Raw genomic sequence first — 18,161 nt, forward strand, 5'->3', positions numbered from 1 at the left:
TAGGAGCCAGAGGCTTCTATTTCACCCCATTCAAAGCACTCACTCTGGCCTGCATCTCATTCAGTCACTCATGCCAAAGGTCTGACACACAATGATGTCTGACGTTTCTTGGTTCATATAGTAAAATAGGAAACTTGACATTTCAATTAAAAAGGTAAAATAAGGACATTTACCATCAGACTATAAAATTCCTCTTCTGAAAGATGATACTATCATACTTGAAGATATGCTTTGAAAAAAATCATATACCAAATGAAAGGGGCACCATTTCAAGAGCACTGGGACTACATTAAACTTAGATGGATTCCGACACTCATAACAATGTAACTCAAAACCAAATCTATCTCTAGTCTTAAAAGCTCTAATAACTAAAACTACGTTAACAGGCACAATGGACAGTGTAAACACTGTTAATGGGCACCAAGTTTAATAGGGTAGACAATATTTGCTTCTGCATTCACACTTATTCAATTACATTTTTTAAAAAATGGTGCTGCTTAAGCTATGAATGTTTTACCAAAAAAAAAAAAAAAAACTCTTTTAATAAATATGGCAAATGCTAAAAATCTAGTTAGGTTACCATGCAAGATACATAACCAAGACAAACTCAAATTCATAATAAAGGCAACTTACATTCAAAATGAACTCTACCCTTATATTTTATTAAAAGGGCAAACATCATGAATTAACCCAGCTGCTTACTTGAATTACAAAAGTAACATGATTCAATATGAAAATAAGAAACTGTCTACAAATCTCTGACAGTAATAAATTGCAATATACAATGCATACAGGAGTCATACAGAGCAACAAACTCTTGTACAAAACAAAAATATTTTAATACCTTTAAAATCCAAATTTTTCTTTAAAATCATTCATGAAAAAGATTCTCAAGTCAGAATTAACACCTCAATTAGTCAAGCATCAGGAAGCTACATTACAGCTATTAATGTACAAAGAGACATCTTTTCACCAGTCATTTCCTTCTGATGTCTCTGCTCCAGAATCATACAGACTCTCACTTCTCCACACTCTCCATTCCATTTCTTCAGATCATGAAAACTGAATTTGTTGAACACCAGAAATCTAAGATTAGAAAATTTAAATTCAGCAGAATTAAAGAAAGAAATAGGTTAAAAGTAACATATGTAGGTTATAAACATTCAGTGAATAAAAACAATAGACAATGAAACATAAGGCTACTTCCCACCCCAGATCGCCAATCCCTCTACCCAAAATATCTTTATGTTCCTATAAGTCTTCTATACAAATATAAATATGTGTATATATTTTTAACTATTAAGAGAATACTACATATGGTTGTATATTTTGAGAAAACAGAATTTTTAATGATCTTATTCTATCAGGTCCTTAATAATAATGTGTTGAAATTAATTACCTGTGATAAAAATCAATGGATATAATCAAATTTTAAGATAGTTTAAAATACAAAGAAGGTACAGTACCTGTTGATATGATGTTGTGTAAACCATAACATTTTGTTGTTGACCATCTGTGGTTATAAGGCCAGCTGGTAACTGGTTAGCTAAAAGACAAAAAAAAAGTTAAAGCAGGAAAAGAACTATATCTACTTTCTTGGGCAGAACCTTAAGGTTGTGCTATTAATAGCTCATTATAAGTCTGCCACTTATCAATGATGTAATCTTGGGCAAAATCACACACCTCCCCCCCCAATTTTCCATTTTTAAAAAACTTCCCTAAAAAGCACATTTTTTCTATTGAATTTTCCAATTTTTTGAATTTTCATATCTCTAAATTGTACTTTTTTTTTTTTTTATTTTTTTATTTTTTTTTTTTTGAGACAGCGTCTCGCTCTGTTGCCCAGGCTAGAGTGCCATGGCATCAGCCTCGCTCACAGCAACCTCAAACTCCTGGGCTCAAGCGATCCTCCTGCCTCAGCCTCCCGAGTAGCTGGGACTACAGGCATGCGCCACCATGCCCGGCTAATTTTTTCTGTATATATTTTTAGTTGTCCATACAATTTCTTTCTATTTTTAGTAGAGACGGGGTCTCACTCTTGCTCAGGCTGGTCTTGAACTCCTGAGCTCAAACGATCCACCCGCCTCGGCCTCCCAGAGTGCTAGGATTATAGGCGTGAGCCACTGCGCCCGGCCTCTAAATTGTACTTTAGCTAATTGCTCATGTGTATAAATCTGCAGAAAAAGAAACCTTGAGTTCAAATTTATTTAAATCACAAGATTTTATATTACAAACTACAATTCTCAATATTCCTATCTCACATGAATCTTCACCAAAAACTAGGGGCTACGGAAATTAGTCAGAACTATTGGTGAAAGGTTATAATGTCTGCAGAATTAAAATGTTTTATATTTATCACTCACTGACTTTAAATATAAGGGCATGAAGTAATAAAGAACTATTTAAAATAATGCTATGTCAGGCCGGGCACAGCAGCTCACACCTGTAAAGCCTAACACTCTGGGAGGCCAAGGCAGGAGGATCACTTGAGCCCAGAAGTTTAAGGTTGCAGTGAGCTATGATCACGCCACTGCACTCTACCCACGGTAACAGAGCAAGACTCTGTCTCAAAAATAAATAAATAATAGTGCTATGTCAAATAATTCAACACTGATATTCGAAAAATACCACTACAGACATTTAGTATGAATCATTGCTAACAATCTATACGACTTGTACCACAACACCACTTACTAAATGCCTCCTCTGTGAGCTCTTCACTTAGTCCATCTGTAGCTGTGACTGCTCCACCAATTCCCTTTTCTCCTTTCATAGCCTGGGGAAGGAAAACAAAACAAAAAGCCCTTGAAAGTCACTGGTATTCAAATGAAATTGTCTTCCAAATGAGAATGCTTACTTATTGCCTAAAATTAGGAGCTTCTATTATTAACACTAAACAAAGTATTTATTAACACTTCTGGTTAATTACATATGAAGAGGCCTTCAAAATACTTTTTGTATAGCAGTAATCACTACAAGAGTGCTAATAATGACCTAGAAAACCTAAAGTCTTTATGGATAAAAATAATTTTTCTAATTCCATACTGTATCAAAGGGATAAGACAACTCTACTTATAGATGAAGAAGTCTGCAAAATACCATAAATATTCAGCTTATAAATTTACTACAAATTATTCAAATTATCACTAAGTATATACATTGGCTCTGAGGCAACTGGGCAGTACTACAGCAACAAGTTGAAAGTTAAAAATTCCTAAATTAAAATTACAATTTGGACCAACTACCTCTAAGGTTCCACACACTCTAAGTAAGGTTCTATGAAACTGCAGATTTGGAAATGTGAAGAATTTACACACTCTCTTCCTACTTCAGTTCTTCCATGCAGATATCACTAATTTAATGAGATTCTAACACTGAGGCTATTAAGAATATATTCTGAAAGCAATATGAACTGACACCCAAGCTGGAGTATGGAAATATATATGCTGAACTCAACTCATTTTCATAAAATTCATACCCACAGGCAAAGATAAACCTAATAGGAAGTAGAATTCAATCAATAATAAGGGATACTAAATTAAGAACAGTAACAGCAATAAGTAACATTATTGAGCATTGAAGATTATTTACTTAGTCCTCTCAATTCTGTGACGTAGGTACTATGAGCCTCACTTAACAGATGAAGAAACCAAGTCCTAAAGTGCTTAAATAATCTGCACAAGGTCACAGACTTTGCATGTAGTGGAACTGGGATTCCACCTCCAGGGAGACTGAATCCAGAGTTCATGCTCTTAACCATTACATAACTGTGCTGTAGTTAGTAATAAACAAAGGAAGAAAGAAAGGACTTACTACATAGCACTGTAATATGAGTAATTAAATACTTCTGAGCATTACATAATTTGCTACAAAATGAATTTTTTAAACAAATAATATATTTAAAAAGTTACAGTGAATAGTGTATCTTATTTTCTTAAGAGCATAATGGGAGACATTTTATTTACCTCTCTAAATTTCTGAAGGTATAATTTCAGAGGTTCCACATAACTGTCGAAGCCTAAGGTAGACATGGCAAAGAGAATATCCTCTCCATTGATTGTTTTCCGCTTCTCTTGATGGCACCTTTCACTGGCTTCAGATGTTATAAAGCTGATGAACTCACTTACACATTCTTGAACACATTCTTTGGCATCTTTTGCAATCTGAAGAGAAAAAGCCTAGGTAAATTTGCAGGGAATATAACCATCACCTTCCTAACAAACTGCAAAAATAAAAGGCTATTCAGAAGAACACACCTTTCAGTTTATGACTTAATCTTTAATCTCTGAAATGCATGCTAATAACATTAACACAATGTTTGCTATCAAAATTCTAACCCTCAGAGTCATAATAAAAACCTGAATACATGAGAGAGAAGCTTTAACAACTATACACAGAAAACGAATATAATTTAGATATAAAAAAGCAATCACTGAATGTCCCTACCACCCCAGACAAAATGTAAACTCTTACTAACCAAGTGCCCCTGGAAAATCAATCCCATTGTCTATATACTGTGGGCTACAGATGTAAGTACCACTTGTCTACTCTAGCATTTCATGAATGAGGACACTAGAAAATAAAAAACAAAATAAAAACTCAAAAACTAAATTCACGTAAGGCTTAGAAAAAGAGTGAAATAATGACATATGGTAACTTGACTTTTTATTATTGAGGATACACAGTGTCAGGTACAGGTGTTCAGTTTACCAAAAAGCCTGCCTAAGAAGCATGCACCTGCCACCTCATTATATTTAAAAACATTTCTTCCCTTAAGGGTCTAGGGTCTAGAAGTCAAACTCTAATGGACTGATGCAATTCCAGAGATACTTGTAACAGGAACACCACTCAAAACCTTTGCTACAACACACTGTCTTTCACCTCCACGCCTAGTTTACATACTGTAGAAAGTAAACAAGAGTTGCATAAATGCAGTCAAGCAAGAGAATATAATGCGAGCCACATATATAATTTTAGATTTTCTAGTAGCCATGTTAGAAAAAAGAAACAAGTAAAATTCATTTTAATAATATAGTGTACTTAACCCAATATATCCAAATTATTATCCTTTAAACATAGAATCGATTTTAAAATGAGATATTTTAATTCTTTTCTTCGTACTAAACCTTCAAAATCTGGCGTGCTCTGTATTTACAGCACATCTCAATTCACACTGGCCACATGTCGAGTGTTCCACAGCACGTGGCCAGTGGCTACAGAACTGCACAGTGCAGGCCTTGGCCTGTGTGAAGCAATAATCAGCAGTTATACTTTTGTTCCCTTATAACAAACGTAAGGAGGACTTCTCATATTGGAACTTCAGGCTTAGTGATGTATTTGAATAGTATCTTTATTTGTAAGCCTTTTCATAAGTACTTTTATAAGCTATAATAAAATAACCGAAAGGTTACTATGTGATATAAAACAATATAAAAAGTGTGACTTTTCAGACCAAGTGAGACTAGTGACAATGAGTTTTTAAAAGTTGTTCTAAGACAAAACCACTTAAAAAAAAACCAAACCGGTTGAAATGTTAATGTTAATATCTATAATTATGTAAAAATAGCTATTTCCAAACACCAGGATTTTTTTGAGAAAATCCTCACCACACCTTTATCAGTCCAATGGGACCTAAATTTGCTTTAACATTATAGAACTTACAACTTCCTATGCCCAAACCTGATAGGTCTGACGATGTACCTACTTTAAAATAGATTCTTGATTCTATTTTATCTGCTTCTGATAAGTGGGGGATGTGGAGCATTTGGGGACTAAGAACTGAAAATGAAACACTGTTCAGTCACTGAATATGTGGAAATGAAAGAAATATTTGATTTGCTGAAAGGCTGAATGATGGAAATCAATAGCTAACTGTATTCTTGAACTGTATATTCACAGTGTTACAGTTCCCCCCAAAAATCTAGTTAAATTTCTCCTCTATGTTACCTTTCCCGTTTGAGGTATGGCATTTTTCATTATCCTGGCCACATTTGCAATTGGAAGATATATATCTTGTTCTCTAAAACTTTCTTTTGAACCATTTGTGTCTTCATGATCATTCATGCTGTCCTCAGTATCTAAAGAAATAAAAATATTTAGGTTTAAACATTCTTATAATTTTTATTTCAAGATAGAAAAGACTACCCAAAACCACCTAGAATAACAACCATTCTGGTTTCCTTCCTAACCCTTTTTAGGGATTAGGATAAAAATTCTTTTCACGGCCGGGCGCGGTGGCTCACGCCTGTAATCCTAGCACTCTGGGAGGCCAAGGCGGGTGGATTGCTCGAGGTCAGGAGTTCGAGACCAGCCTGAGCAAGAGTGAGACCCCGTCTCTACTAAAAATAGAAAGAAATTATATGGACAACTAAAATATATATACAAAAAATTAGCCGGGCATGGTGGCGCATGTCTGTGGTCCCAGCTACTCGGGAGGCTGAGGCAGTAGGATCGCTTAAGCCCAGGAGTTTGAGGTTGCTGTGAGCTAGGCTGACGCCACGGCACTCACTCTAGCCCGGGCAACAGAGTGAGACTCTGTCTCAAAAAAAAAAAAAAAAAAAAAAAATTCTTTTCACAATTTTCACAGGGCCAGAACTGAACTTATTCATTAATTTGGAACCCACTGCCTAAAATTCTTTATTTTCAACTATGCCTTCTATGCCATTCTCCAAAAAGCTCAAATAAGATCTCCAGAGTGCCTTCAAAAGTGATCTTTCCTTTCATCAAATACTACAAGTGCTTCTCTGTGCCTTGGCTCTGACACATCTTATAACTCTTTTTAATTCTCATTTCCCCTATTAGATTTTTGCTACTTGTTGCAGGGATCAGCTTTGTGTTTCCTAGGAATGGGTATAGCACCTTCCACAAAGCAGGTGTTCACAAGTATTTATTTCACGACTCAGCTATAAAACTTACTTACAGTAACCTATGGCTCCTTGAATATTGCTAGATTAAGAGGTTATGTTTATCCAAAGCCAAGTTTATATAAACATGTTTATGTAAAAATAGAAAACTTTCAGATTTATATAAAACTAGTTTAAATAAAATTCTCTATAAAATAGAAAAAGTAGAATTGAATATTACTGACCCAGTTGGATTACTAACGTAGTAACTAGTTTTTCAACAAAGCTACAGTAGAGATCCAACTATTCTCATAAAAAGTGAATGTTCAAATTATATAGATTTAGATATAACTGAAGCTTTCAAAGTACCAGTAACATCCGTTTATGACCAAATGCAGTATCTCGTAAAGTAAACTTCCCACTCTTTACATGTACTAAATATATAAGCAAGACACTTAATTCAGTTTACATTTTTATGTGTTTAAAATAATGTTATTAAAACTAATTTACTTGAATATCATTTTTAGGATGAAATAACCAATACCCCCAACCCTCATGAATGCCTGCTAAAAAATATATCTCAATTTTTTTTATAATTTTACAAATCAAAATGCCACAAAAGTAAATTATTTGTGATAGGCCAACATAACACTGCCATTCTAATACCTGACATAGTTCAAAGTTAATACTGAATTAAAAAAAAATTAAATCTGTACATAAGTATGAGAAATTTAATAGCTGTTTAACTCACCCTCTAAAGAACTATTTCATTTACTATATCAATTGATTAAGAATTTCTCATATTTAGTAATTAATTAGGAAATTAGTAACAAAATTTAAAAGAAACTGCACAAGTTTTTAAAAAAGGCATACTTTTATAATAAAGTTCTTTTCTAGGATTCATCACTCTTTTAAATACTATTTCTAATAAAAATAACATAGAATGCCTTTTTTGACACAAGATTGCTGCTAATTTTCCTGTAAAGACAAACGTAACCTAGAACATTGTATTAATAAAGTTTGCACTTCCTAACTTGTTTCTACTTGTGAATGTGATTCTAACTGTGGCCTTCTTACCATCATGAGGCTGAATAACATAATGACTTCCTCCAATGTAGTCTGCAGAGATTCCTAGTTGAGAGGCATCTGTTGTAGAACTGTCACCATCCATCTATAAGGAAAGACAGCTTTTCAGCACTCTTCAATAAGAGTTGTACTAACAGAATAGATTCAATGCTCACAAACTGTCATAGGATGAGTCAATTACATTTTTCATAGCCTTAGCTTACTAAAAGAAAACATTTATATTCCTTGATTTGGAAACTTTTCCATAATTTGCCAACTATTCAAGATTTCCCTATCCATCTTCCATAAGTGAAAAGCATAAGACCAACAGGGGAACAAAATAAGGAAATGAATCTAAAACATATGGCTTTCTTTTCGACTGCGTAATCTTCAAAGATAGTACACATAAGCAACCTTGACTTACAACCTAATTTATCCCTGGAAGGACAATCAAAGCCAAAATCAGCTTAGTAAAGTCAGGTACAGTGGCATGTACCGCAATCTCAGCTACTTGGGAGGCTGAGGCAGAAGAATCACTTGAGCTCAGGAGTTTAAGACCAGCCTAGGCAACATAGTGAGACCCTGTCTCTAAAAAAAAAAAAAAAAAATCAGCTTAGCAATAAAATGGAAATCATCACTTTCAGCTCTCCTGCTAAAGCCTGATTTTCCTATGCAAACCCTTTTGCTCCTGCTTCAAACTTCCTTTGCTATCCCACAGAAATTCTAAAATAGATGATGTCTGTTCAAACGATTGCTTGGAACAGGAAGCATGTGGATCCCCTGCACAATTCCATACCCATGCAACCCAAAAGTACACCCATGTTTTGAATGGGCCCATTCCCTCTGATTCTAGCCAAAGGCTAATTTTTCTCTTCCTCTTACCCCTCAAAATTTTAGATTCTTTAAAGAAAAAAGGAGGGGTCAGGGAGATTGGAGATCTGCATATAAAGATAGGAAAATTATAACCATAGACAAGACAGTTAAAGTGACTATTTGCTTTTTTTTTCTTTTTTTGAGACAGAGTCTCACTCTGTTGCCCAGGCTAGAGTGAGTGCCGTGGCATCAGCCTAGCTCACAGCAACCTCAAACTCCTGAGCTCAAGCGATCCTCCTGTCTCAGCCTCCCGAGTAGCTGGGACTACAGGCATGCACCACCATGCCCGGCTAATTTTTTCTATATATATTTTTAGCTGTCCATATAATTTCTTTCTATTTTTAGTAGAGATGGGGTCTTGCTCTTGCTCAGGCTGGTCTCGAACTCCTGAGCTCAAACGATCCGCCCACCTCGGCCTCCCAGAGTGCTAGGATTACAGGCGTGAGCCACCGTGCCCGGCCTAAAGTGACTATTTTCAAAGAAGTCTGCCTAATTCATTTTGCTTAGAGCTAAAATAATTCTGAGGGAAAATCAAGAAAAAAGTAAACCATAAGCCCTGAACTGGCTCCATTCAATTTCACCAATATGGCAGATCCAGGAAGACCTGCTTCGCAAATACTATTAATATTATGCAAAACAATAGGGGACTGGCTATCTGTGAGTAAAAAATTTTAAATGTATTATCTGAATAAAAAGCACAGCAAAAATTAAGTATAATTCATACATACTTTTGGGTTGAACAAAGAGACACTTGATCCTTTATTAAGGCCTAGGACCCAGCACAAACTTAATGTTATTAATTACAAAATTTTAGTCCTGTATAACATGTCTTCTCCTCCATCTCTGTTGGATTTTTATCTCACATTAAAATACTGGGCTAGTTTCCACATCTTCAATAACATGGCATTTCTTTCATGCATCTGTTGACTATTGTGTCTAATTTAATTGTAGATATAGATACATTTCCATAATTTATAGTTGTTTTAAGGGGTAGAAAACAGAATTCATAGACCTTTAATAATCTGTGAAAGCACAGAATACCTACTGATACTTTTAAGTAGCCTGTAAGACATAAATGACAAAGTGAGTGACCTGATTCTGCCTCTCCTACTAATCCCCTGAAAACATGCATCCCTGCCAGCTAAATGTCTTCTGTGTAAAATGGAAATAACAATACCACCCTCCCCATCTTAAACTAATGTAAATGAACGTGAAACACTGCCCAAATATAAAGTGCTATTAATATCTTGATCCTAAAATGCTAACAAGAAGATACTAGGAGATCAGCCTTTAATGGATATAATGATGGATTTGTTAGCCATGAAAGAATGATCAATTAGGACAGTTGTGAGCTGACTAGTTTTTACAATAACCTAAGGAAGATCAATGTGCAGGAGAAGGACCAAGGTGGTTGTTTACGAACCTACAAATGGAAACAAAGCTTTTTGGGGGGTTGAGAGGGGAGGCAATAACAGAAATTCTTTTCTAAATGAAATGTTCACAGGATACCATATGTCTTTTCAAATTAGCTGATGAGCAGGACACTGTTCAAATAACAAGGTGGGTCTGGGAGATGAATTAATTTCTAAATATAACACAAACAAAAGTATTAAAGGCAAAAAGTTTAAATCATATTCTCTTGTCATGCACTGGAATTAGCAGCAGGATTATCACTTGGACTAATAGCATTAACCTCTCTAAAACCCAGTCTTCTAAAAGTGAAGGTAAAAGTATTTCATAGAGTTGTCAGAATTAAATAAAGACTAGAAAGCTGCTTAGAACAGTGCTTGGCACTTAGTGTACCCTATAGACATTCGATCTCATCCTCCCTCCTTTGAAGAGAACTTGCACATCATCTGCTTAACTGTATGTGTCTCTGGTTCCTTAAGTTTTAGCTCTTGTCATTTTACACCTTCTGTCTTCCTCTCCTCTTTCTATCATTAAAATCCCACCCTAGGCCAGGCATGGTGGCTCACACCTATAATTCTAGGACTCTGGGAGGCCAAGGTGGGAGGATCGCTCAAAGTCAGGAGTTTGAGACCAGCTTAAACAAGACCGAGACCACCCCCCTCCATCTCTACTAAAAATAGAAAAAAATTAGTTGGGCATCGTGGTGCGAGCCTGTTGTCCCAGCTACTTGGGAGGCTGAGGCAAGAAGATCACTTGAGCCCAGGAGTTTGAGATCGCAGTGAGCTATGATGGTGTCGCTAGCACTCCAGCCGGGGCGACAGTCAAAAAAAAATCCCACCCTAGACTTTAATCCCAGATTCCTTCTAGAATCTTTCTCATTTAACCCATTCTACAATCCAAAAACTAATGTTCCCTTCTTTGAAGCTCCACGGCACTTGGAATCTTTCATTCAATAAATAAGCTTAATCTTTGATGCTTAAAATATGCTAGCCACTCTCCTATATATAAGGAACGATGGAAAAAAACTTGCTAGTTACACCCTAGGTCTAAAACCTCCTACAAAAATTTACAAAACAGATTGTAGATCGTAAGTAAGCCAGCCAACAAATATTTACTGAGTGAGTACTTAATATTTATCATGGCCATGCTATGTGCTGGTCACACAGTTGTCAACAACACACAAGGTCTGTGTGCTCAGCTTACAGAGAAGACAAATGTTATGTAACCTAAGGGGGTGGCTGAGGGGTCAGAGAGCATAGCCTATTAGTTCTTCCAGCGCATACGCTCTGGAATCGAATCTCCTAGTTTGAATTCCCTGCTGCTTACTGACCATGAGACCTTGAGCAAGCTGGATGAGAACAGGACGTAACCTCTCACAGGGCTCCTGAACAGGTTAGGAGATAATCCCTATAAAGACAGCACAGGACAATGGGAGCACTCAATAAATGTTATATATAGCTACTCAATAATTACAAATCATTAACTAATTGCTAGTGCCAGGTACTAAGAAAAATAAAGATGTTTTGTTACATGCTTTGTGAGCTTATTCCAAAAGGGACCTCACTAGTCTGAGGGGCCAAGAAAGGCTGTCTTAGGAAATGACATTTAAACTGAGACTGGAAGATTAACAGAAATCAGTCAGGCAAAGTAAGTTGGGAAAATAATGTTCCAGGCAGAGAAAAACAAGAAATACAGCACTGGTGGACTGGAACGAGCCAAGCAGCAGCTAGATCAAGCAGTGCCTGTGGATAAGGGCAAATCAAAAAAGAGCTTTAAGCAGAAGATCTTCTTTTAAAAGATCAGTCTGGCTACAGTTCAGTACAGAAAATGAGCTGGAGGGGAGCAAGAACAGGGCAGAAAACTAGAGAGGACTACAATGCCATGGTTAGGGCAGGAATCCAGGCAAGATAATGATCACTCCGGCATCGGGTCCAGGATGACAGCACCGGAGATCAGGGAAGCGGAGCAACTAGAGAGCTTTTTGGCAGGGAAAACCATCAGGACCTAGTGAGTGACTGAACAGACAAGAAGAAGGACCAAGGATAATGCTGGGATTCTCAGAGCATGGGAGAGGAAAGGAAGACACACGTTGGGCAGCACAGAGCCTCGCTGAAGCTGATGACCATGAATTTACAGTGGCATCCACAGGTCCAGGTGTGGCACTTACAGGCCTGGCATGACAATAGGAAAGCTAAAGTGTTGCATTTCATCTAGGCAACAAAGAAGGAAAAGCACATAGGATAATGCCAAGAGAATGGGCAAAATGATAAACCATTAGATCCAAGGGAATTGATAAATATGGACAAAGAGTAGTTAAATCCCATTAAATTCATTTTAATGACTATCCTAATTATTCAGCTGAACTGATAGTATTGTTCTCTAAAATATTATAGGAAATAAGTGGTCAGCTGGCTAAGCTGATAAATTTTTATTCTATTATTTAATGTAGCAGTATTTAAATTAATGCTAATAATCTGTTGCACAAATACAGTAAATAGTGCCCTTTTTAATATGTTTACATTTACTGAAAACTTTCTAAATGTCTCATGCAATGTTCACAACCCTGTGAAGCAGGTGAGAAAATGGAGGTTTCTGAGGCTAATGATTTGCCCAAGGTGATACTGTAAATGGGACTGAAATCTAGAGCCTCCGGAGCCAAGTACTTTATAGTTTCATTCCCGGTAGTTTTTCATACAGTCTTTAAGCCTGAATCTGTAATTTGTCCCCCTTCGATTCTAAGTCTATTGATTATATATTGAAAACACTTAAAGGAGCTTCTCACACAAGGACAGAATTTGTGAAATGGTTAAGAAACACACAGGACAGCGGTTAGCAGCACGGGCTCTTAGGAAAGATTGCCTGGGTTTGAAGCTTGCCCCCCCACTTACTAGCTGTGTCTTTGAACAAGTTACTTTCCATCCCCTTCTCTCCATTTTTAAAATGGGTTGCTCTCAGAAGTTACCATATAAAAAGCACCTGGTGAAGTGCACGATATATAGTAGAACTCAGTAAATGGAACCTGGTATTATTATTGTCCCTTCAAATACAGTTCTCTTCATTCTTTCCACGCAGAGTTTTCTTTCTCATAACTTACCCTTTCACTTGTTCTCTGGATCCCATTTCTTTTACCTCTTTGAGGATAAGAAATAAGACAAGGATTCCTCATCTCTAATTTATCTCCACTTCTCCTTGCCAACCTCTTCACTCTCCCTTAAACATGCTTAGTCTCCCTCATTAAACTCACAGATACACATGTAGATATATAAAATCTTAATTCTGTTCCACACCTTGTCTAGCTATCATTCTCACCCTGACAGTCATTATACATACACCTCTTCATTCCTATTTAAGCTCCCTGACATGTGCTTTTTAACCCCAACACAGTAGTCAACCCACTCTTAAAAGGTGCCACCTGGCTCACGCCTGTTATCCCAGCACTCTAGGAGGCCAAGGCGGGAGGATTGCTTGAGGTCAAGAGTTCGAGACCAGCCTGAACGAGAGTGAGACCCTACCTCTATCGAAAGTAGAAAAAATTAGCTGTGCGGGTGGTGCACACCTGCAGTCCCAGCTACTCAGGAGGGTGAAGCAGGAGGATCGCTTGAGCCCAGGAGTTCAAGGTTGCAGTAAGCTATGATCACACCACTGCACTCTACCCAGGGCAACAGAGCGACGCTGTCTCAAAAAAAAAAAAAAAAAAAAAAAAAAAAAGCTGCCGCTGATCTTATCTTCAACCTACTTGACTGTTCTCTGCAGTGCTGGCTACCTGTGGCCCCACATTTATGCTTGGAATTCTCTCCTCTCTTGATATTCACAGCAAATATTCTTTCCTGGTTTATTCTCCCCCTCCCTAATTGTTAGTTTCATCAAGGTTATCGTTATCTCTTTCTTCCCTTACTCTCTTAATGAACTCACTAAATGTCACTTCTATGCTAAATCCCAAATCTACAACCAATATCCTACCTGCCACTCAAGCAACTCATGCCTGTAGAACATGTCTAATATCTCATCACTGCAAATTTAAGATATTAGGAATTGAAACTCACCTTCCTTTTCAACTATTGCAATTCTATTAAGAATAATATCCTTCCACTCTGCTAGGCTAAATAGACCCACATCATCTTAGTTCTTCTATCTCCTTCCAGATCTACCTCATCAATTATCTCCTTTAAAATGTCTCCTGGATATGCCCTCCCTTTCCTATTTCCACTGAATTACTACTTAATCCACCTTAACATATTGTTTTAAGACTAATCTCACTACAACACTGTTTCTATAGCTCTTGAACCCATTCCTAAAGGTTCCTAAAGGCCTCCTACATCAAATCCAGACCTCATTTTCTAGGTGACCAGATCCCCACTTATCCTAATTCAACTTGTTTCTTACTCTTTTCTATCTTCCAGGCTAATAAAAATCTTAGCACTATAATGTGCCTTATTTAGGGATCACCAAATGTAGTTCTTTCATTTTAGAAGTAAAGCAAGCACAGGTCAAAGAAGTTGTGAGGCCCGAAGTCACAGATACATAGTAGTAGCAGATCCAGAACTAACTATTCAGATGGGCCAAGTGTTATCTCTTTACTACATTATCCTGTGACATCTCCATTTGAACCATGCACCTAGACTCCCCATCCCCTCAAGTTACTCATTCCTGCCTCCAGGCTTTTGCTTTTGGTGACACCCTCTAACTATCCAAATCCCACCGATACTTTAAGGCTCAGTTTGAGGCCTACAGGCTCCCTCCACGACATTCCCTACTACCCAGGCTCACCACACCTCTCTTTTTTCCACCTCTACTGCACTTAGAGTCAGCATTTTCCATTTGGCACCTAACTGTCCTGTAAGTATTCAATTCAACTAAAGCCCTACCAGCTACACAGCCCCTTAACAGCTGGGAAAGGCTTTGTACTCTGTAGTCTCAACAGCACTTGGGGGCCCATGGGAAACATTTAATATATACAAATAAATGACAATAAGGAAGCAAGAGGAATGAGCAGAGAGTAACTATCTGTCTATACTTGAAAGTCATTCATACTATCAGGCATCTCTGATATAAATCAGTTATAATCTGTGTCCAGCCAATTACTGTTTAACTCTAATTAATAATCAAAACGGTAAAACATACTTACTGTCATGAAATACTGTCAGAACCGTGTTGTCAGTGGTGCTCAAGAACACCTGTCTAAAAAGGTGTCCAATCTTTGCTCAATTTCAACCTGAAAGATAAACATCTATTAGTAGTAAATACGTATAGCCTATAGGCTTTCTTTTCGGAAAATTAAAGGGGGCATGTATAATTCTGTCTACTAATCTTAATGGATGCATGGTATAAAATGATATAAAAAGCAGGCACCCAATAAATGTTTGTTGAATTGGTAGATTTAATTTGGACAACTTATAAAAAATGTTAATTCCATGGAGGGAGGGGGCAACTGCTTTTCCAACATAACCCTGAGTTTAGTCATGTTCATATGACCAAATATTCCTCACAATACACCAAATTCAAATAGGGGCCAAAGAATGTAATACGCAAGAGACTGAAAATTACACACCTAAATTACTTAAAGTATTAACACACCACTTAACTGCTTTGGCAATGCTTTTCTTACTGTTTCAGAGTGAGATTTAGGCACTCTATATCTCAAAAGGGGGAAATATTTATCTCAGAATAGAATGCTTTTAAATTAAGTATCTCAGATTATACTGGAAAGATGATAGAGTCTGCCTAGAAAACATAAAAAAAAAGAAAAAAAAAAAACCCAACACAATCAAGACCCTTATTTTTAATTTTGAAGCACCACCATTTTGGACTAAAATCACATCTGAATAGCACTTCAGTCTCACAGTAAGACATAAATAGTTGAATAAATTAGTATCAATTGCAATGTTACAACCTTCATTTCTCATTTGCTCTTTTCCTTTTTTCAAATGAAACATTTAAATGGGGGGGGGGTTAAGGGGGAAAAGACAAAACAAAAATACATCCTTTCAATGTTAATTTTAAAGAGAGAAGAAATACTGACATGCATTCAAGCATGAAATCCAGTAAGTAGCAGAAACAATTGCAGCCACTGAATTCAATTTTTAAAATGCTATTAAAAAGGTCCAGGCAGCAAAGACCGCTTGACATCTGTTATAATATTAAAAGTAATTTCTAATTTCTTTTTTAATAATGTCCTCTAACTCCAAAATTGCCCAGAAAAGTCCTTCCTTATAGCTAGAAATGTTATTTTTTTTGAGGGTGTCTTTAGGGAAAAAAAGCCTTCAGAACACTTAAAATATAGAAGCTATATATATTTATGTATTTCGCTTGGAAGGGGGGGCGGGGGAATCACACCACACCACATTCAGTCACCCAAATAGTTGATTCAGTATATATTTAGATTCAGTACATTAAAGAAAAACACTATCACCTCATATGGTATATATTTTCTTAAGGGCAGGTTATGATATATGTAAAAGCTCAAGGGAATGCATACATCTGTTTAATGTTTGAAGAAATGCAAATTTGTATCCAAGAAAAGCAGTAGTCCCTTCCTCCACCCTCCATTCTTTGGCATCAACAACCAGAGTTTTGCATCAATATACAGCAATTCTTAATTTAAGCTACAAGGGCAGTGCAGGGAAGGAATAATTGCCTTTTAAGGAATTTTGGTTAAACTTTCAATACTTTACAAATAAAATCCCTATTTGTTAATGCCACTGACACTGATCATTGCGCCTCATGACTTTATGTTGCTGATTAGTTTCCATACTAAGAGAGCCAAAACCACCCCAGTGATTTGTGGCACGAACCACGGAACTACGGAAGCCATGCGGGTTAGTGGGATGCCATTTTTTTAAAAGGTCGCATGCCACCTAACCTTGTTTAAATTACCTTGTTAGAGTACTCTGGGCGAGATTACCATTTGTGGGTGCTCTATAATTCTTTGTTCTCGGAGACTACCGTTCCTAAGGCCCTGCATATCCTCCCGCCTCCCACCACCGATGATTAAAACCTCAGTCCAATCCGAAAGGCTTCCTTCCCACACCTTCGGGGCAAGTCCTGGGACCGCAAGCCGCCAGATGGCTGCATTCTTTACATGTAAACCAGACTGCGGGGAAACCAAAGCCATTCCTTCCTCCCCGGGACCTCGCTTCCTCCCCACGCAGGTGCCCGGGGTGGCCCCGGCCCCAGGGTCGGGTCCGGCCGACCTGTCAGTCCCTCGACTGCGGGGCGGACGCCCCTGGCGCGCATCCCCCGACTCGCCGGGCCGACCTCGGCCCCCGAGCCCAACGCCCGCCTCCCGCCCGGGGTGCGCGGGCAGACAAAGCGGCCGGGCCCGGCCACGGCCCCGCGGGAGGGGGGCACCCCCCCGGGGACCCGCGCGGCGGCCGAGGCCGAGGGGGCATAGCTGGGGCCCGGGGCAAGAGCCCGGCCCGCGTCCTCTGCCCCGCGGCCGGCTCCCCGCACAAAATGGAGCCGGCCGCGGGTGCCGCCGAGAGGGGGGCTCCGACGGTGCCCCGCAGCCCCTCCTCGGCCGCGGGCCCGGAGCTCAACGGCAGCGAGCGGGAGGCGGCCTGGCCCGCGTCCCGCCGCTCCTCGGCCGGGCGCACAAAGAGCCGCGCCGCGGCCCCGCGCCCGCTGCCCGGCCCGGCCCGCAGCAGGAGCGGCCTCGCGGGCGCCGGCCGCGGCCCCGGCCCGGGCGAGAGGGCGGGCGGGCGGGAGGGAGGCGAGTGCCCCCGGCCGCGGCGGCGTTGGCGGCGGGGACGGCGCCGGGAGGAGACGGACATTTCATTCGAGCTAAAGTGGAGTCGGTTTAGGAGCGATCATTGGCCGAAGCGAGACACAAACCTCCAATGCAGCCCTGGTTGGCTCCCGTCTCCAATCGGCTGTTTGGTTGGACAGAAAATGGCTGCGAAGGAACCAGTCCCAGCGCGGAGCTCCGCTTCCAGGACTCGGCCTCCCCTCCCTCCGCCGCGGGCCGCTTCCCTC

General features: G+C 38.9%; 1 protein-coding gene across 4 annotated transcripts; it reads right to left on the reverse strand.

The window, feature by feature from the left end:
* Positions 1-631: 631 nt before the first annotated feature.
* On the reverse strand, positions 632-18,147 carry NFYB (nuclear transcription factor Y subunit beta). Of its 4 annotated transcripts, none has more exons than XM_069489980.1 (8): positions 18,021-18,147; positions 15,316-15,402; positions 7,920-8,013; positions 5,947-6,077; positions 3,966-4,163; positions 2,695-2,776; positions 1,467-1,546; positions 632-1,086 (listed from the first exon to the last, which is right to left on the reverse strand). In XM_069489980.1, exons 2-8 carry the CDS (start codon positions 15,319-15,321, stop codon positions 1,054-1,056), a joined length of 624 nt encoding a protein of 207 aa, XP_069346081.1. In that variant the 5' UTR covers positions 15,322-15,402; positions 18,021-18,147; the 3' UTR covers positions 632-1,053. The 4 variants fall into 4 exon arrangements, with proteins under 4 accessions (XP_069346081.1, XP_069346082.1, XP_069346080.1 ...); XM_069489981.1 differs by lacking the exon at positions 18,021-18,147 and adding an exon at positions 17,218-17,680; XM_069489979.1 differs by lacking the exon at positions 18,021-18,147 and adding an exon at positions 17,064-17,680.
* Between the last annotated feature and the right edge of the window lie 14 nt (positions 18,148-18,161).

Source organism: Eulemur rufifrons, chromosome 16 (assembly GCF_041146395.1).
Source record: "Eulemur rufifrons isolate Redbay chromosome 16, OSU_ERuf_1, whole genome shotgun sequence".
NCBI classification, from domain to species: domain Eukaryota; kingdom Metazoa; phylum Chordata; class Mammalia; order Primates; family Lemuridae; genus Eulemur; species Eulemur rufifrons.